Source organism: Ascaphus truei, chromosome 8 (assembly GCF_040206685.1).
Source record: "Ascaphus truei isolate aAscTru1 chromosome 8, aAscTru1.hap1, whole genome shotgun sequence".
NCBI classification, from domain to species: domain Eukaryota; kingdom Metazoa; phylum Chordata; class Amphibia; order Anura; family Ascaphidae; genus Ascaphus; species Ascaphus truei.
The window spans coordinates 77,495,775-77,516,276 of record NC_134490.1 but is presented as its reverse complement, the minus strand read 5'-3'; the positions used below and the strand labels follow the sequence as shown (position 1 = coordinate 77,516,276).

At 42.9% G+C, this 20,502-nt stretch overlaps 1 protein-coding gene across 2 annotated transcripts in view; it reads right to left on the bottom strand.

Annotated features, from left to right (window-relative positions):
• Window positions 1-20,502, bottom strand: part of KIF11 (kinesin family member 11) — a 36,526-nt gene that overhangs the window by 3,769 nt on the left and 12,255 nt on the right. For both annotated transcript variants that reach the window (XM_075612769.1, XM_075612770.1), the window contains exons 7-21: window positions 20,114-20,238; window positions 17,325-17,415; window positions 16,036-16,278; window positions 15,109-15,204; window positions 9,974-10,062; window positions 9,804-9,891; window positions 9,372-9,560; window positions 6,614-6,821; window positions 5,658-5,830; window positions 4,921-5,046; window positions 4,371-4,529; window positions 3,889-4,028; window positions 1,218-1,497; window positions 611-833; window positions 123-277 (exon numbers count right to left, since the gene is read on the bottom strand). In XM_075612769.1, coding sequence (XP_075468884.1) covers window positions 123-277; window positions 611-833; window positions 1,218-1,497; window positions 3,889-4,028; window positions 4,371-4,529; window positions 4,921-5,046; window positions 5,658-5,830; window positions 6,614-6,821; window positions 9,372-9,560; window positions 9,804-9,891; window positions 9,974-10,062; window positions 15,109-15,204; window positions 16,036-16,278; window positions 17,325-17,415; window positions 20,114-20,238 — 2,385 coding nt within the window. The remainder of the gene's footprint in view (window positions 1-122; window positions 278-610; window positions 834-1,217; window positions 1,498-3,888; window positions 4,029-4,370; window positions 4,530-4,920; window positions 5,047-5,657; window positions 5,831-6,613; window positions 6,822-9,371; window positions 9,561-9,803; window positions 9,892-9,973; window positions 10,063-15,108; window positions 15,205-16,035; window positions 16,279-17,324; window positions 17,416-20,113; window positions 20,239-20,502) is intronic.

Below are 20,502 nucleotides of genomic sequence, written 5' to 3'. Positions count from 1 at the left end.
ACATTGTTCTCCCACGAGCCCAAAGCTTGGCTGCAAGTAGTGGGTGTAGGGTTGTCACCATGTTAAGCATTTTCTCTGACCATCGCTGTCCCCCACACCAGTAACCCTGAGCATTAGTTTACCTGATCGACCAGCTCTTCTACCACAGACACAATGCTACAGACTGGGGCCTGGAACTCTTGCTGCTGTTTTCTAAACTGCTCCAGAAGGAGGTCTCTCGGCTTTGTTCTTATTAGCGAAGATGGGTATGAATAATCTCTTCTCTGAGGAGTTGTGCCTTTTAAAAAAAAAAAAGGAGGACATTTTACAGAATTTGTTATTTAACAGTTATTGTGCGATAGGTACAGAATGTCAGCCACTCCAATTACTAGACATTTCCATGCTGAAGCGGGAAGACGTAGAGTCAGCTCAAAGTAGTGTATGTTGATAAACTGAAGTTACAGGACACAAAAGTCCGGTTGAATAAATAACCTTACCCATCCCATTATTGTAAGTTTCACTTGTTCCCATCAACAAACCATTTATAATTTAGGAGGGATAGTTAATGTAATGCCTTTAACATTAAATATGCATATATCTACCTATCACAAGTTACCGCAAGGTTTCTCACCTGTGGGGACGTCACTTCTGAGCTCTTCCGTGAGGTAGGAGTACACTTTATTTAGACCCAACTCTGCATGCTCATGGAGCTCCAGTTTCTGATCTCCAAGCATCTCCATGTCATCCTTGACCTGCTCCACCAGGGTAGTCAAAGCCTTCTCCTCAGCATGGCACTGTTTGGTCACTTGGCCAGTAATTTCAGCCACTGACGAACCACAGCTGTCTTCTACATTCTGTGAAGGAAGGGCAAGTAAGATTAAGAAATAATGCCACAGCACGTGCTTGTGTTAACCAGTTGAACATAGAAAGGAGTATCCCCGCCAAAATTAGTGGAAGGATTACAGCACTGAATAGTCAAATAGTCTCAAAAGAATGGTCAACTTGGTCTGCTTTTTAAGAGAGAAAGAGGACGATTGGGATACTATGAATTCAAGAAGACCAGGTAGGTAAATCTGGTGTAGGGAGGAGCGAGAATAGAAGGTGGTCATGTGCAGAGCAGAGATGGCATGAGCGAGTATCAGTACGCAAGGTCTGAGATGTACAGAGGGAAGCTGAAGGTTTTTATTCATACAGTACATATCCTACTGCATGGATACTGAAAGCAGCTGTACACTCACCTTCTGTAAGCTCTGGAACTGTGCTTTGCTGGCATGTAAATAGCACACCTGGTGCTCTGTGAGGGAAAGCACCTTGTTGCTGGCCGTTTCACACCAACGCTCTGTCCCCTGAGATATCGCAGCAATGCCGCTGCTGAGCTCCTCACACTGCCTGGTGGACTCCTCCAGGGTGCTCATGTTAAATCTGGCCAACTGCCTGATATTCACAGCCATGTCCTGAGACTCGCTCACAAACTTCTTGTGATGGGATGAAGTGCGCTCCATCGCGTCTGCAGAAAGCCTTAGGAGGAGAGAAAGGTTTCACTTGCACATCTTATCCACAAGTATTCCCTCTCTCCAAGCAGCAGCAGCTTGGCTCTTCACTCTGGATAAAGATAGTGCCATCCAGTAGTCGTCACCCTTGCCAGGGAATGCTGAAGCCCAAGTCCTATGTACAGTATAATAAGTGGGGTCCCTGGGGTTTACTCACCATTCACTTAAATACGTTGTTTTCTTCCTTCTGTAGCGCGGACAAAGTAGGTAGCAATGTACAAATAATTTTACGGGAACAATGATGTTAAGAGCACAAGTTATTTTATTAAGCCTGGGAAGACTACACTGAATACACCTCTTGGTGGCAGGCTGCCACTTCTAAGTGGAGCTTTAATGCTATTTAAACAATGGATAGGAAGATGTAATGACAGCCTTGTTGATCATATGCAATAAAGCAACATTTTGGGAATATCTTGATCCCGGGGCAGACCTTCATCAAGACACGGCCATGTGAGGGCCATCTATACACCTCCATATACAGCTCTTCCTACATTGATATGCACCCGCGGCAGGAAGATTTACAGTTATTGTGCTCTGTCCCCATAGCAAATATTAAAACAATGTAGGCAATGTTAAGGCATACAATATTACATGTAAAATGACCATCACAACATGGCAAAATGTTACAAATGGCCCTGCTCCCTACATCTACTGAAACAAATTAAACGGTTAAAGACGTAAGTGATAAACAAATAATTTGTGCATAAATCAGTGCAAAAACGATAATGTCTCTATACAAACAATGTGACATCCAGTGTAACACTTTTGTGCACAAAGTAAAAATGTAAGAGAACACAAACAAAACAATGAAAGAAACAAAAATCAAGAGAACATCGGTTGCCGCTCAAACCTTCCCAAGGAATGTTCCCGCGGATCAAAGACGGGGTTTCTACCACATCAGGGGAGCGCAACTAGGTGACGCAAAATAAATAAAAAAGAAAGGCAAACAAATAGTATACCTACAGCACACGGGAATGTGCAGTTGGGGGTAATAAATCCTACTCGCATCTTTCCCCCCAAAAAACAGGCGTATCCAAAACGGTGGCAAATTATTCCATTGCAGGCTGAAGTATATAGAGGCAAACCCCGGTTTAAGGACACTCCCTTTAAGTACACTCGCGAGTAAGGACATATCGCTCAATAGGCAAACAGCAGCTCACGCATGCACCAGTCAGCACATCCTGAACAGCAATACCGGCTCCCTACCTGTACCGAAACTGTGCGCAAGCGGGGAGACTATAGAGCCTGTTACACATGTGTTATTTACATCAGTTATGCACATATATGACGATTACAGCACATGCATCGATAAGTGGGAAAAGGTAGTGCTTCACTTTAAGTACATTTTCACTTTACATACATGCTCCGGTCCCATTGTGTACGTTAATGTGGGGTATGCCTGTAGTACCTTGCAGGGAAGTGAGGAACGGAGAGCAATAGTGCAGACGGTAAAAGTATTTAAGATTAGTAAAAAAAAATTAAAAAAAAGAAGAAAAAAAAGCTTTGAACACTTGCAATAAGATTTTTCAAACACAAATGAGCAAACGATGCACTCCATAGGATTGGAGGCTTTCCTCTCTCCGCCTCTCCTCTCGTGGATGCCGGCGTCTGGTGGTCAAGCCTCCGCACTTTCGGGTACGAGTCCCAGATGCTTCTCCCTCTCTGGTGTAGACGCGTCTCTCTCCTCCCTTCTCCGATTTGGACGAGGGCCACTCATCGCTTTCCAGCTCCGGCAGGAAAACACTCCTGACTAAACTGTAAAGCGGTGAAACGCGTTGCGTGGCTCTCGCCCAGCTCGACGCGCGAGAGAGCGCAACATCCAGACCCAGAAGTGCAGAGGCTTGACCACCGACGCCAGCACCCACGAGAGGGGCGGCGAGAGATTTAAAAGACTTTAGTAGCAATATAAAATACTTTTACCGTGCTCTTCTTTCCTCACTTCCCTGCAAGGTACTATATACTTACAGCTGCAATGAAATAATTTGCCACCGTTTTGAATACTTCTGGTTTTTTTTGGGGAAAGAGGCGGGTAGGATTTATTACCCCCAACCACACATTACTTTGTGCTGCAGGCATACTACACTATTTGCCTTTGTTTTTATTTTGGGTCATCGTATCACAAGTTATACAAATATTAGGAGGTTCCATGGCATTAAATTCTTTTTAGTGATGTCCTTTGCCTAGGAAGGGAGCAGGCAGCTTACTTACGAAGCAGCAAGTGTGAGGATTGTGCCATTGGGACCACTACGGAGGAGCAACAATACACGGCAGCCTCTCGTACACGCAATGCCACAAACAGTCCCAGGGCACAGTAATGAACAGCAACATATTAGATTAACTAGAGAAAGACCATTCTTACATTTCCAGATCGTCTTGCAGCCGACCCACAGAGGTCTGCATCTTCCCTCCATCCACCAGAAGCCCAGAAAAGTTCTGATGAGTCTCCATCGCCAGCAGATTCAACTGGTTTTGTAGAGAACCGATGATGTTATTCACTCCCTAAACAAATATAAATTAAAGTTAAACGTACTGGAACAAAATCACATATACACATATTTATTTATTATTATTATTATTATTTTTTTTAATGGTCTCAATGCAGTTAATATAAAAATGCTCAAGTAAAAAAATCATTTGTGCATTTTTTTTGTTTAAGGTAAACAACTTTACGTATTGTCATTTATAGTTAATCAAAGTTAACGTAAACAGAAGTGTATACAAGGATGGCATATGTGCAGAGGCGGGAGGACACCGTGGTTTGCCGATGAAAACCATCCAAGTACGTAACCAAGGGCTTATAACCAAGATTGAATCAGCCTCCAGTGGTCTGGATCTGGTTACCTCCGAATGCGCAGCCTGTGCTCGCTGCAACTCCTGCTTTACACACTCATACTCCGAGCGAATGCCAGACAGAGCGGTACGAGAATCCAGGTGCAGCTTATGTAACATGATGGAGTGCTCCGTGAAAAAGGAATTAGCTTCTTCTTTATGAGAATCAACCTGAATGGAGAAAAAAGGGTTTTAAATTAAAAAAAAAAAAGCACACACAAAAAAAAAAAAAAAACACTTGACAAATATATCAACCATAACACACATGCACAAAGGACAATGTTGTAGAATTTCCCAGGCACACTGGCTCAGATTGTTTGTTATAAGAACGAATGCCTTTGGTGACACTTGTGGTTTGGAAACAAAGGCACCAAACGTCAAATTGTGAGGTGTGTTATTTTGATTTAGACCACATACTAAAAAAAAAATGAGAATTAAAATCAGTGAAGGGACGACATTAATCGTGGTCGTCATTAACCAAATGTAGGGGATCTGAAGGTCACATTTTAAATTATAACTGAAAGTGTTAAGATTAGTTACAATGAGTCAATCATTAATTCACCTGATCAGCGAAAGCCGAAAAATTCTGCAAGCAGGAGCTTAGATGTGAGTTTAAATCCAGTACAGATGTGACAATGGGCAGCAGATCTCGTGTCAGCGCGCGCTCCAGTTCACACTTATGTTCGGCCTGTTAGGGAAGATAACATTGTACACAAGCGAATATGTTTGTCATTAAAGGCCTCTGGGACATGTAAACCACATGGCATCATAGAATCGGCAGTGGCATTAAACAGCTTTGTATAGCGCTTATTCCAATAGCGGACCCTTTGAGCAGACAAAAAGCCAGCGAAAAACGCAGTATAAAACGTTAGATAACATACGTGGATGCCCAGGCCCTCATCCTGCAGCAATATTACTAGAACGGTTTAAATGTACTTTTTTAAAAAAAAAATTAAGTCACATGAAACTATTTTGAATAGTTCACTTAAAGACAGCTCAGTAGTCAGTGCTTATAGGCTATAGGGGATACGAGACTTGAGTGAGAGGAGTCAATCTAAGCGTGGGTTAGAAACAATTTGTATGGTTGATCTCCAACTTCCAGGTGAGTCCTGCTCACTTTATTACTATAAGATCACATCCATTTCATTCATCCTGGAGGGTTATAAACTACATTAGAAAAAAAAAAAAAAGATGGCAGCCTCCTGGCGGTGTGTTAAATGGACCGTGTGTAATCTGCCTTTAAGTGTATAGGCAGCAAATTACTGTGACCAAGGAGAGAGAAAACAGAAAAGAACCCACCATCAGCTTCTGCAAATCATCTTTAGCCCGAGTGGACAGAGATTCCTGCTTCAATATTTCATCAACACTCCGGCACACCTGTCTACATACAGTTTCCTTTACGGATTCAAAGGATGTGGCAACAGTTGTAGCAGTGACATTTAAGGCTGAGGAACTGGCAGAGAGGAGATCACCTGAAGAACATAAAAACGGGGAAGAGTTCATTCCTATTGCAACCAGTTATGTAGGACAGGGAAACATGCTACCAACACTAACACACGTACACACACACACAAACATGCTACCAACACTAACACACGTACACACACACACAAACATGCTACCAACACTAAATATCCACATGTATCGGGATTAAAAGAAACTGCCGTAAACAAGCTTCAAATGCTCCGAGCAACATTTACTTAGTTGTGTGCGCACGTATGTGTATGTATGTGCACACACGTACACACACACACACACACACACACACACAAAATTCTGGATACCAATAAATACTCCCGATGCCCGAAGCACTTTATTTAGTAACAGAACACATATGCCTATTGTTCCCGCAGCAGTAACAATCAGGAGAATGTTTCCTCATAGTAGGGCTGTTGCAATTTGAAGCATTTTACTAAACATTAATAAAAAACATATTTTGTGAATCAATGATAGATATAGATCACCTTCTCCATACATCCAAGTCTCTGGTTAAAGGAAAGAACGTCTAGGGCCCCAATTCAATATACTGGGGAACGGTTTCTCTGTGCTGGGAAAGATTTTAGTACCATTATTTTGGATGGAGCTGATCTCTTCAGATTACTGAATACCAGCACGAGACAGGTCTGAATACTCCAATACCACTTTGCATTAACCCTACCATGCTGCAAGTTTCACCATAAGCAAATGCTGCACTATATATAGTCCCTTGGCAGAAAATGGGTTAAATATATTTGCCAAAAAGCAGGCCTTCTTACCCACAGAAGCGGTGTAGAGGTTCAGCATTCCCTGCTGTTTCACACTATACTCATCCACCGACTTCTGAATTCTGCTGAACATTTTCTCCATCTGTTCTGCAAACGACTCATGAACGTGAGCATTGTGCTGATCCACAACCTTCTTGCGATCCAGCTTCTTGTGAAGACCAGACACATCATTTGTCGTCTCTTTAACTGTACTGAGTAACTAAAACACAGGAGGGGGAAATACATTTTTTTTTTAAACTCATAAATGTACCAGCTGATATACCCAGCGTTGCCCGGGATTTACCCCCCTTCACAGATGGGTCCCCCCCCTCCTTCACAGCTGCGATCTCCCCTCCCTGCACCACACAAAACTGCCCCCCCTGCACCCCACATCACTCTCCCCTCCCCCTGCACCCCACATCACTGTCCACCTCCTGCACCACACATCGCTCGTCACCCCCCTGCACCCCACATCTGTCCCTCCCCCCTGCACCCCACATCTGTCTCTCCCCCCTGCACCCCACATCTGTCTCTCCCCCCCTGCACCCCACATCTGTCTCTCCCCCCCTGCACCTCACATTATTCCCCCCCTGAACCGCACATCATTGCCCCCCCCCCCCCCCCCCATGCATGACCCCCCCGGTCCTCGCTAGCAGCGGTTTCGGATGTCGCTCTCCTCGAAATGTAAGGTAAGGGATTCAGGGAGGAGAGGGACTCCGTGGTGTGGTCTGGCCGGCCCCGTCCTCCATCTGCGGCCGTAGTGCAGCATGGAGCAATCGGTGCCCGGGCAGGAGTGAGAGAGGGCCGGGACTCCCGTTGGTCTCCCGTGTGGCGCCGCCTCCCGCCCCCCACACCGCTGGCTGCAAGCGGGGAAGCCAGGGGGAGAGTGTGCTCGGAAGGAGCAGCTGTTAGTGTTGTGACCGGGGGAAGGGGGGTTTGTGGTGGGGGAGAGGTGAGGCCTGCGCCGAGGAGCGGCGGCTGTTTGTGGTGTGGCCGGGGGGAGGTGTGTGGGGAGAGGTGAGGAGTGTGGGTTCGCCAAGTTGTTCTCGTAGCAAGTAAGGTTCCAACTGCAAGTGAGATGGTCCTGCTAAGTGAGGTTCCAAATCCAAGTGAGGGCGAGAGGCGCAATGTGCGTCTGTGACCAATGACACAGGGGGAATACACACAAACATTATTTCAGTCTTATAGATATAGATGACAACTATTAGCGTTAAAGGTAGATTCTGTATACTCTGAAATGGCCATTATCGGCCAATAATTCTCATTGTCTGAAAACGGCTCGAATGGCCACTTCAGTGAATACAAACTCCCCCTTAAGAGGGTTGAGGGCCATATGCAAATGATCCGGGCGCTATTATAACTGTTACAGAGTAAAAGTATATCTATCTGGCACGAGACGCCTGAAGTCCTGAATTGCTATTGAGATAACTGCACTGACAAATACTTCCGACAGAAGCTAAAACAATTTCAAAATTCTTCCATACAATGGTCATTGGTTTTTCGCGTGGAGGTCTTGAAAGCACAAAAATGTATTGTTTAAAATGCTAATGAAAGAAATGGTCCAGTAACTAATTTCAGTAAAGCAGGATTCTAATAAGAAGACCTAATTTCCAAAAGGGTTATGCGATACTACGAAGAGAGGTGGGCAGAGATTTAAATCAAAAAAGGGGACAGTGAAGGTTTCAAATGATGATACATAGAAGATACTGTTCGTGGGTAAAGTTATACAAAATATAAAAAGCAGCCAAGTGCTAGTCTCAAAACAGCCTGGTCTAAAAATAGCCACAAATTGAAAACACAAGATAAGGCCTCGGACATGGTGCAGGGAGCGGCGCTGACCTGTGCTGAGGCGCGCTGGCGCTTACCAGTGAGCCCCTGCAGCCGCAATGAGAGAGGCTTTAGCAGGGGCTCGCGCACGCGTGTCTAACCAAATCTATAGTTTCGGCGCTCACGGGAGCGCAGGGCCGGTAACGTGAGCGGTTCGCACCGCTTTCCCTCAGCCTCAGCGCGCCTCCGCACGGCTTCAGTGTCTATGGACTAAGCCTAAGACAGCACTCACGGAGCAGGGGGGTGGGGGTGGCATGGCATCACATGGCTGGTTCGCCCTCATTGGCAGTACCGCCGCCGTGACCAATGCTCGGCCGCCGCACCGAAAAACAAAAATCTGGTCTTTTGGCCAAGGCTGTCGCGCGAACACACACCGCGGCCACTGGGGACCTGGCTTTACAAGGATCAAGAAAGCTTCAATGCAAATGTAAATCTTCATTTATTTAAATACAGTAACAGACGTTTCAGGCCAACATGGCCGTTCCTCAAGGTGGCCACATCTACCCGAGGAAAGGTCACACTGGCCCGAAGCGTCTTGCTTCTTTCTGCCCTATTTAAATAAATGCAGATTTTACATTTGAATTGAGGCCTTCTTGATTCAGTAAGGAGCAGAACGTCACTTTTTGATAGAGTCGTGTTTTACGTTGTTTTTATAATTTAAGGTTTAAAATGGGGAATGCAGCGTTACTCTGTGCAAAACTGGCGGAAGCATCATGGGAATAAGGTTGTGGATGGGGAGTTGCTGGGAGGTGGTAACCAAAAATATATTTATTTTTAGGTTTTTATTATTTACAGTTGAGTTTGCCATGGACGGCAAAACAGAGGACTATGAAGGATTACTTTGTAAAGTCAAGTTTTAATATGAAAGTATAAGTATTAAGAAACGGTGCGCTTGCCGCTTGTAGTAACATATGGATACAGGGCTCCTCAAAGATGGAGTTACCTTGTTAGCCGTATTGTGCAACTTCTGCTCTGTGGTCTCCAAGGCAGACACCATAAACTCCTCCTGAGCCAGCTGCAGCTTGGACTTCTGTAGGTTTCTGTGAGTTTCCTCTAGCACCTGCTCTTTGAACTGAAGCACAGAGGTACATTCTTCCAGCTCCTTCTTATTGTCTGTGAATAGCTCTGTGATCTACCAAAAGAAAGACATGGCACACAGCAATGAAACCACCAATCTGGTGTCAAAATCAAGAGTCAACTGCACAACAGCCAGGAACAATAAGCAGCTTTAATGAGCTTCATTATACATCTCTGCAATAGGGACCACTATGTACAAGCTCTATATCCATCATTGCAAAGGCATGTGATGTGCTGCTGTAGAGAAGTTAGTAAATGCTGCTCGGATTAGTGCAATTAAACAGGTCGGACAACTTACTCTCTTCAGCTCTTCTTCCATAACTGCAATTTTTTCAGTATATTCGTGGATTTGCTCTTCTTGACTTACAAGTTTCCCCTGCATCTGCCTGGTGTTACAGAAAGAATGGGGTTAAGCATTTGGACGTATGGATAAATGTTTGACACAAGCTGTGGTGAACAGCAACTTACTCGTAGTTTTCGGAAGAAAGGTAGACTCCGTTCTTCTCTCTAGCTGCCGCCAGGTCCCTCTTGAGCCGCTCAATATCTTCAGTGTACTCCTGCAAGCAACACAACATAGGCCTTCACGTGTTGGCATTTCACAGATTTCTGCTCACAATTTCTCCCTGCCACTAATACTCCGTGTGATTTGGAGTAACCCACAATCTGTACCTCTGCTGATCCATCAGCTTATGGGTAATAAAAACCATATTACTTCTGAAGGTTATGAATAGGGCCAGGCAGGGATGGAACCAAGCGACGGGGCCCAACCTGTGCAGCGGGTGCGGCAATGGTGGAAGCCCACACAGGTAGCGATTGCGGAAGTTGTGCCCGACTTCCTGTGGGACCTAACGTCCGTGAAAGGACCACCTGGTTGGGCTCTTTCAGGTGTTGCCTGGCAAGGCAACCCACCACAGGTAGGAGCCTTTAAAAAAAAGCCAGAACCCAATTCTGGCTTTTAAACTAAGTGTTGGAAAAGCGTTCCAGTGTATGGAGCATGGGCCCCTAAAGGGTGGAGCCGAAAAGGTAGTTACGCCACTGGGGTAAGGACCATGCAACTAGTATTTTCACTCCATGTGTGCCTGCAGAGGTTAATTGTAAAGCACAAATTCTATACAAACCTATAAGTCGCCGCATTGGTCCTTTAAATGGTGTCACAACTGTCAAACCGGCACTTCACCAGAACCTACATGAATGTGCTTCATGGATACCAGATACCAAGAAAGATTGTGGTGGTAGGGGGACTCCATTATTAGGAAGGAAGATGGGTCAATCTGTTGCCATGACCGCATGAACTGAACAGTGTGTTGCCTCCCGGGTGCTCGGGTTCGGCACACTGTGTATCGGGCAGACAGATTGTTGGGGGGGGGCTGGGATTGACTCCGTAGTCTTGGTACATGTTGGCACCAATGACAAAATTAGAGAAAGATGGAGGGTCCTAAAATTTATTTCAGGGATCTAGGCCAAAAGCTTAAGGCAAGGACCTCCAAGGTAGTATTTTCTAAAATACTACCAGTGCCATGCGCTATCGCAGGGAGACAGTCAGAGATCAGGGAGGTTAATGCATGGCTAAGAAAGTGGTGCAGGAACGAGGGGTTTGGGTTTTTTAGAGCACTGGGACTCCTTTTCCGAGAAGTGCCATCTATATTCTAGGGACGGATTGCACCTCAATGAAGAGGGATCTTCTGTGCTAGGGGGGAGAATGCTAAAAAGGTTGGATGAAATTTTAAACTAGGATGGAGGGGAATGAAACAGATAACGAACTAAATAGAATAGATGTGGAATTAAGGGGTTTTGTAGATAGAATGGGGCAAGTGAGAGTTTGACAAACAGCAAAACACCCATTGCAAATACAGATAATACTAGAAAACTTCTAAAGACTAAACCAAGTGGGCGCAGAAAGGAAGGAGCAGATAAGATAATAGTACAGGCTGAAGAAAAACTGAAATGCATGCTTGCTAATGCAAGAAGTCTGACAGATAAAATGGGGGAGCTTGAAATAAAAGCTGCAAGGGAGCAGTATGATTTAGAGGGTTATTCCCTTTTTCGGAAGGATCGAACAAATAGAAGGGGAGGTGGAGTATGTTTATATGTTAAACCGGATCTAAAGCCTATTATAAGGGACGATATTTATGAAGGGAATTAGGAAAATGTAGAGACTTTGTGGATAGAAATTAGCAGTGGAGGTAAAAGTATAAAGAAAATGTTTGTAGGGATATGCTATAAACCATCAAATATCTGTGAGATTGAGGAAGCTAAAATACTTTTGCAAATGGAGAAGGCTTCAAAACTGGGTCATATTTGCATAATGGGGGATTTTAATTATCCAGACATAGACTGGGGCAAAGAGATTAGCGTTACAGCAAAAAGGAAACAGGTTTTGGGGGTGCTTAAAGACAATTATATGACCCAAATGATTGAGGAACCAACCAAGAGAGGGGCAGTACTAGATTTGGTAATATCAAACAATGTAGAAGTAATAACAAATATTCAAGTCCTGGAACATTTGGGTAACAGTGATCATAGCATGTCTAATTTGAAATAAATTATCAAAAAACAGATTACTTGGGTTCAACAAAGACCTTAAACTTTAGAAAAGCAGATTTTAATAAACTGAGGACTAATCTACAAGTAATACACTGGGGTGATGTTTTTGCAGGGAAAAATGTAGAAGATAAATGGACAGTCTTTAAAACATTGTTAGAAAAGCACACTCATCAGTGTATACCCTTGGGTAATGAGTATAAAAGAAATAAGTCAAAACCAATGTGGCTAAATAAACAGGTAGGGGAGGAAAGGGACAAGAAGAGGAAGGCATTTACATTCTTTAAGTCAGAAGGGACGGAGACATCGTATCAGAATTATAAGGAATGTAACAAAAAATGCAAAAGGGCACTCAAATTAGCAAAAATGGATAATGAAAAAAGGATTGCAATAGAAAGTAAGATCAACCTTAAAGTTCTTTAAGTAACTTAACAAAAAAAAAAAGAGAAAAGAAAAGAAAATATAGGATTTTTTTCAGTGTGAGATGAGCAGGCAGATTATTGGAGATAAGGAAAAAGCTGAGGTATTAAACAAAATTATTTGCCTTTGTGTTTACCAGGGAAGAATCCATTTCAATAGTAGTGCCGCAGGAGGAAGCCACAACCTCCATATTAATGAACAATTGGTTAACTGAGGAAGAAGTTAGTAGGCGGCTTGAAAAAAATTAAAGTAAATAAGGCACCTGGCCCCGATGGCATACATCCAAGAGTTCTCAAGGAGTTAAGCTCAGTAATAGCCAAACCATTACATTTAAAATTCAATGACTCCATTTCCATAGGCTCAGTACCACAAGATTGGTGTAAAGCAGATGTGGTGCCTATATTTAAAAAGGGAGCTAGATCACAACCGGGGACTTACAGACCTGTAAGCCTGACTTCAATAGTGGGGAAGCTACTGAAGGTTTAATACGGGATAATATTCAGGAATACCCAATGCAAAATAAAATTATTAGTAATAGTCAGCATGGATTTATGAAGGATAGATCATGCCAAACGAACCAGATTAGTTCCCTTGAGGAGGTAAGTAGGAATTTAGACCTGGGTAATGCAGTTGATGTGGTCTACTTAGATTTTGCAAAGGCTTTTGATACGGTTTCACACAAGAGGTTGGTGTACAAAACAAAGCAAATTGGACTCAGAAAAAATATATGCACCTGGATAGAAAACTGGTTGAAGGATAGACAACAGAGGGTTGTCATAAATGGAACTTTTTCAGGTTGGGCTAGGGTCGTGAGTGGAGTACCTCAGGGATCGGTACTGGGACCCCTGCTTTTTAACTTGTTTATTAATGACCTTGAGGTTGGGATCGAGAGCAAAGTCTCCATCTCTGCTGATACTAAATTGTGTAAGGTAGTAGAATCAGAGCAGGATGTAATTTCTCTCCAGAAGGACTTGGACAGAGTAGAAAATGGGCAGGTAAATGGCAGATGAGGAAACTAGAAACTAGGGCAGGTAAATGGCAGATGAGGTTTAACAGATAAATGTAAGGTTATGCATTTGGGATGCAAGAATAAGCAGGCGACTTACAAATTAAATGGGGATAAATTGGGGGAATCCTTGATGAAGAATGATTTAGGAGTGCTTGTAGACAGCAGGCTTAGCAATAGTGCCCAAAGTCATGCAGTAGCTGCAAAAGCAAACAAGATCTTATCTTGCATTAAATGGGCAATGGATGGAACGGAAGTAAACATAATTATGCCCCTTTACAAAGCATTAGTAAGACCACACACCTTGAATATGGAGTACAATTTTTGGGCACCACTCCTTAGAAAAGACATTATGGAACTAGAGAGAGTGCAGAGAAGAGCCACCAAATTAATAAAGGGTGTGGACAATCCAACGTATGAGGAGAGGCTACCTAAATTTGATTTATTTACATTAGAAAATGGGTGTAAAAGAGGGGATATGATAACTATATACAAATATATACATATATACAATATATACAAACTATATGTACAAGGAGCTTTCAAAAGAACTATTCATCCCAAGGACAGTACAAAGGACTTGGGGTCATCCCTTAAGGTTGGAGAAGAGGAGATTGCACCAGTAACAAAAGGAAAGGGTTCTTTACAGTAAGGGCAGTTACAATGTGGAATTCATTACCCATGGAGACAGTGATGGCAGATATAATAGATTTATTAAAAAAAAAAAAAAAAAAAAAAAAAAAGGGTTGGACATCTTATTAAAAAGGAAAGGTATACAGGAATATACTAAATAATTATATATGGGAAGGATGTTAATTCAGGGAATAATCCGATTGCCAATTCTTGGAGTCAGGAAGGAATTTATTTTTCCCCTTGTGAGATATCATTGGATGATCTGACACTGGGGGTTATTGTTTGCCTTACTCTGGATCAATAAGTATAGATATAGGATAAAATGCCTGAGGTCTAAATTTAGCATAAATTGAACTTGGACATATGTCTTTTTACAACCTCATCTACTATGTAACTATGGATGAAATGAGTGTGCAAAGCGCAACAACATTGCAGTTCTCCTCAAGTGTACAAAATAATGTGGGTCGGGCTAACCAGGAGAAAGTACTCAGTTATCGGCTGCTTAGTGGTTACAAGTCCCCACTGGCAGACTACCAAATGCTCTCAGTGCCAAAGCAGCCATCACCTTGTGGAGAATAAAACCACGAGAGGCGCTGCTACATATATGAACGGATCTTGAGAACACCTTGGGGGCGAGCTTCATTACCATTTTATTTATGGCGTGACAGCACCAGTCTTAATCTGATCGGTAAGAAATCCTCCACACCGAACGGATACCCCGAGGTGTTCCAAAACAAGTCCGACAGGTGAAGGCAGCAAGTATAAGCCATACTAAAAGAGTAACAGTACACAGAACCCGTCTACCAGATCAAAGGTAATGAGCGCAGCAGAACATGGCTAATTATGGATGCCATTTAAAGAGTGACATTAAAATACTGTTAACAGTGATCATTTCAGCGATGTTACAGTTATTGCAGAAATTACATCTCAGCAAGAATCGTTGTCCAATATCTTACATCTAATGGTTTACAAATGCCAACCCGCGGGAAGACAAAATGCTTACCTTTATAAGTGCCCTTTTGGTAAGTTTCTGATTAACTTCAGGCTTGTTCATTATATTCTTCGCTCTGTGGGCATATTCCAAAGTGCTCACTGTTTCCTGTAAACAGAAACCAGATGGTAAATATAATCCTGTAACATTAACTATGCTTCTAGCAGCAAGAGATTAGGGAATAAATATATCAGCACATTGTCATTTAGAGTGAATAGGATGCCTGATTTTCCAAATCTGAGCCTCACTTGTAATAATTACAGCCGGTCCTCGCTTAGCCGACGGAAGGAGTCTTGCAAACCGCAGTGTGATAACAGACTGTCGGACTGCGGGTCCATGTTAATACGCAGCGGTGAGCGCCGGATAAGCGGCTCAGACGTCGTATAATGTGGCGCCGGATAAGGCATTCAACGGAAAACGGGCCGTCGGATACAGAGTACATTGAATTAAACCCATAATTACCTACATCCTGACTTTGCTAGGGTAGATTGAAAATTATTTTATTTTCAAATCCCCACCATGTCCGGCCCATTTACACATCATCTACCACTTGTGTTTTTTTTAAATATATATATATATATATATATATGTTGCTTCCCAAAACTAAAAATTGTTCTCACGGTTCGGAGGCTCTCAGTTAGCATTGCCTTATTTAAGCAAACTTAAAAATAAATCAGAAGACAAGGCTGTCATTCGTTTTCACCAAAACACGTTAAAGTATCACCCAACACCAGTTTGCCCTCAATATAATCAGTTTTCAAAACGTTAGCGGCGTGGTGGGCAAGCTCTTTATACGTCGACCAAATTACGTACCTAAAACCCCCAGTTTTAATGAATTAAAACAAGTGATCAGGCTGCTAAAAGCCTGCACAAGTAATAAGAAAGGGTTGGCAATTATGAAGTGTGTGTTGCTCGCGTTTCTCTGCAGGTAAAACCAACCTCCAGATTAATGGATGCAGGAGAAACAGTGGCGATGATCGAGGTTTTCGTTCGTCCCCCAAGAGAGTCCTGCAGAATCCTGGTGAGTTTGGATTCTCTGTACGGGATGTGAGGTGCTCTTTCCACCAGAGCGGTGATCACTCTGCCCAAAGTTAACAGAGACTGGTTGATATTTCCAGCTTCACGGGCTCTTTTGTCCACAGCTCCAGAACGGCCAATGTTTTCACTTCCTGCCAGATCCACCTGGGAGGAGAGCAGAAGAGACAACGTGAGGATCAACGTTTGGTCATAATGGTATTTTCATTGAGTACAGGTACTCCAGTGATGCTGGGAAACGAGCCTGAACTTGCCGAGGTTTATCATTCAGTACATTGGACAAGTTACGCTTTTCACATTCTAGTTTAAAGTCTTGGGATTGGCATCCAAGAGGTGATTAGGAGCATTAGTCAAATGTGTCAAGTGAACGATCAATAGTTCTCATCAACACGCAAAAAACTCGATACATTTTAATTGTCTTGGTAAACCCGCTGCTGCAGGACATAACATTGCCCCGAACAGATGGCTCGTCAAAGTGTCACATGATGCCTGACCGGTGATTATAGTTCTGGGTATTTTGGCCAAAGGGTTACACTAAATGACCCTTTTTCAAGAGAATATACAAGTATTTTACTGTGTCTGTCATGTTGAATGTAGCATTGGGCTTCTCTGTCGTCTGTTGTATACATATGCCACGCTCAATAGCTCTCCTTTTTGGACACATATACATATATATTTTGTGGGGGCTCAGGGGTACCCAAAAAGAGCTTGCAGGGGTTGTGTGTGTTTTGTTAACCAGTTCTGGGTATTTAACTGCAATAGCAATAAAAGAGCAACATATTAACCTGTCAATAAAGAACAATGTTTTTGTTCCATTGAAAAACAGATAGATATCGGCGAAAAATAATAAAATGTATGCCGCAAATATCCCACAATGCAATCCATGCGTGGTCAGTGGAAGCTATAGAATAACGGCCTTCTCTTCACTAAAGGGATTAACCTGGTATGAATAGTTGCATGACAGTTGTGATCCACATGCAAAAGCCGATCCATTTTATTGGCCATGGTAAAACGGTTCACGAGAAACAGTCGTAAACCCGCTGTTTCTGGACAGAACTTTGCATTAAACCGACGGCTCATCCAACACCAACATTATGAACTCTCCAACCACTCACTAAAGTTCGGAGCAGACAGGCTTCCAGAGATTAAAGTGAAATACGCACAGCAAGACCGGACAGTGCAACACAACTTACCAAATTCAGCTTTCCGATCTTAACAAGCTCTTCTCCGTCAACTGTCGTTTCCTTCATGTGGATTGTAACAGAAAACACAGAGTGGGATCGGCTGTGAAGGGAAGATTTTCAAAAATTGAAACACCCACTTTAGTTCATTTAAGAGCGGGATTTTGCAGAACTATATTAGGGTAAATCCAGGTCGGTTGAATGAGGAATAGAAAAAGAATGAGGAACACACACACACGCATAAATAAAGTGGGTGGTGCCCCACCTCCTATACACAGATGTAGCAGGTGTAATTGCTGTTTGAAATCCTTCAAACTTATGACAACCGGTCACGGTTTGTGGCGGTTTCATCAGTGCAGTCGCACCAAGCCCCGCGCTTAAAGCTGCAGTTCAGTCAATATCCTGCATGTGTGTGTTTTTTTTTTTAATAAATCAGTTCTGTAGTAAGAAAAAATACTTTTAGCATTTTCTGTTTTAAAAAAACAACAACTTTTAAAGACCAATTTTCTTGTATTCTATTTTAACAGCCATTTGCTAAGGCACTGCCCCTTCATGTCCTGTCACAAGCCCTGGCACACCCCTTTGTCAGCCCTGCCCTCCCTCTAGCACTTGTCAGTGCAGGAGTGCTCATGAATATTCATGAGCTTCCACTGACAGACAAGCAGAATATAAACAGATCCCTTCACTAATTATGTCACCAAATTTCGACCTATCAATACATGGAGAACGAACTGACCTGCAGCTATACAGTTCTTTAGGTAATTAGAGATTGCACACATAAAACTATTGAAGTAAAAAAATAAATAAAAAAATAAAAATAAAAAAAGACTGAACTGCAGCTTTAAAGAGGCCTTGCGCTCATCCTCCACAACATTTAAACGGATTCCCGGGCACAGCACGGGGCATCCAATTGCCTCTTACCTGCTCTCCGGCATTTCCTCCATGACGTAACCCCGCAGATGAGGAGTGGGAGGAGATACCGGAGAGAAGGCAAGAGGCACCGAGCCCTGCTAAATTCCAAGGCAGCCCTGCGCTAACTTCCACCAATCATTTATGAACAATCATTAAAAATGGGTAAAAGAATACAGAGATTTTGTTTTGTTTTTTTTAGGTAATATTTATAGAAGTGAGACATGTAAGCAAGCCTGGTTTTTTTTTGTACCACATCACACTGAAAATAAGCAATAGAAGGAACAGCAAGTCTATTATGTCCCGCTCATTCGGAATATAATTTGTTGTACATGTCGAAAGGGAGCATCAAGATACATAGTACCCAAACATAGTATGCTGCATTACCATGCATCTATACAACAAGCAACAGAGAAGCCCAATGCTACTTCCCATATGAAAAATACACAGTAAAATACTTATTTATTCTCTTGAAAAAGGGTCATTTAGTTTAACCCTTTGGCCAATGCATTGTAAACCTGTGAGCTGCGACAAGGCAGACCCTGTTTGCAAGTCCCAACACTACCAGATAAAATACTCATTTACCTCTATTAGGATTAAAATTCTCATTTACCTCTATTAGGAGGGAGAAAGACCAACATTGGATCTATATCCAGTAAAATGAAAAGGAACCTGCTGACTTGGGAAGTGGGGAGGGGCGGGCTTAAAACCTGGGAGGGACGGGCCACTAACCTCCAAACAGCTGAAAATACGTTAACACAGAACCCCAGTAAGCTCATTTGGGGAACCCCTGAGCCCCCACAAAATATATATTTATATAAGTGTCAAAAAAGAGTGCTATTGAGTGTGGCAAATGTATACTACAAGCGACAGAGAAGCCCAATGCTACATCCAACATGACAAAAATACAGTAAACCTGTGAGCCACGACAAGGCAGTCCCGGCACAGGGGTTCCCCAAATCAGCTTGCTGGGGTTCTGTGTGTGTTTGTTAACTTATTTTCAGCTGACTCAGCTGTTGGAGGTTAGTGGCCCCTCCTTCCCAGGTTTTAATCCCGCCCCTCCCCAAGTCAGCAGGTCTCATTCTACTGGATATAGATCCAAGGTTTGTCTTTTTCCCGCCTAATCGATGTAAATTATCATTTTAATCCTAATAGAGGTATATTAGTATTTAATCTGGTAGTGTTGGGACTTGCAAACAGGGTCTGCCTTGTCATGGTTCCCAGGCTTATAATGCTTTGGCCAAAGGGTTAAACTAAATGACCCTTTTTCAAGAGAATATATAAGTATTTTACTGTATTTTTGTCGTATTGGATGTAGCACTGGGCTTCTCTGTCGCTTGTAGTATACATTTGCCACGCTCAATAGCTCTCCTTTTTGATACTTACATACATATATATTTTGTGGGGGCTCAGGGGTTCCCCAAATGAGCTTGCTGGGGTTGTGTGTGTTTGTTACCATGCATCCAAGCAGAAGTTAAGCAGAACATTAGTTAGCTGTTAACACAAGAAAAATGTCCGCTGTATATCAGCTGCATTGGATAAACAATTTAGCTTCCAACGCTTCTATCAAAGGGTGCACGGTCTTAATATAAAAATAATGACCTGGAAACCACGCACGGCATCAAACAGGCAAGATCAGGGTGATTTGCAAGTGGCAAACAAGGAGGAGCTTTTCCTGCATCTCCAAGTTAAAGCTTGTACCTGAAACAGTGTGCTCCTGTGAGCAGATAAAAGCAATTATGTCCTAAACTTAAAACGACTTACAAGGTTCAGGTGTTTCTACGCATTCAGCATTCAGAGAGAAATGTATTGTTATTCAGTGTCACAGAGACAAACAAAAAAACAAAGCACAGTTGATAAAAGCAGAGCAGGAATTGTAGTTGACGCCCGACCTGGAGTATGCATTCATTAGGGTCGAAGCGGTGGTCCTCTTGGCTGCCCCTCTTTCCAAGATCAGATACACTTCATCTTTGTTATGCACAGTGACTTCTTCCAATCCCTTTATAATGACTCCTCTCTGCCAGGAAAAGAACACAGAAATGCAATCTATTAATAGTTAGTCTATGAGGCCCGACTCACCGGTTGCTGAGGCTTTATTGCAGAGAGGTTCCTATTTAATATGCAGTGTTAGCTGGCAGCTTGTTAATGAAGAAGTGTTACCTTTCACTTCAGAAAGGAGTTTAACACTTTGCTGACAAGAGGTAATGACTTTGCCACATATTGAATAGGCGCCAAACAGAATAAAGAACTGAAATGCAGGTTACTATCTATAGCCCTCTGG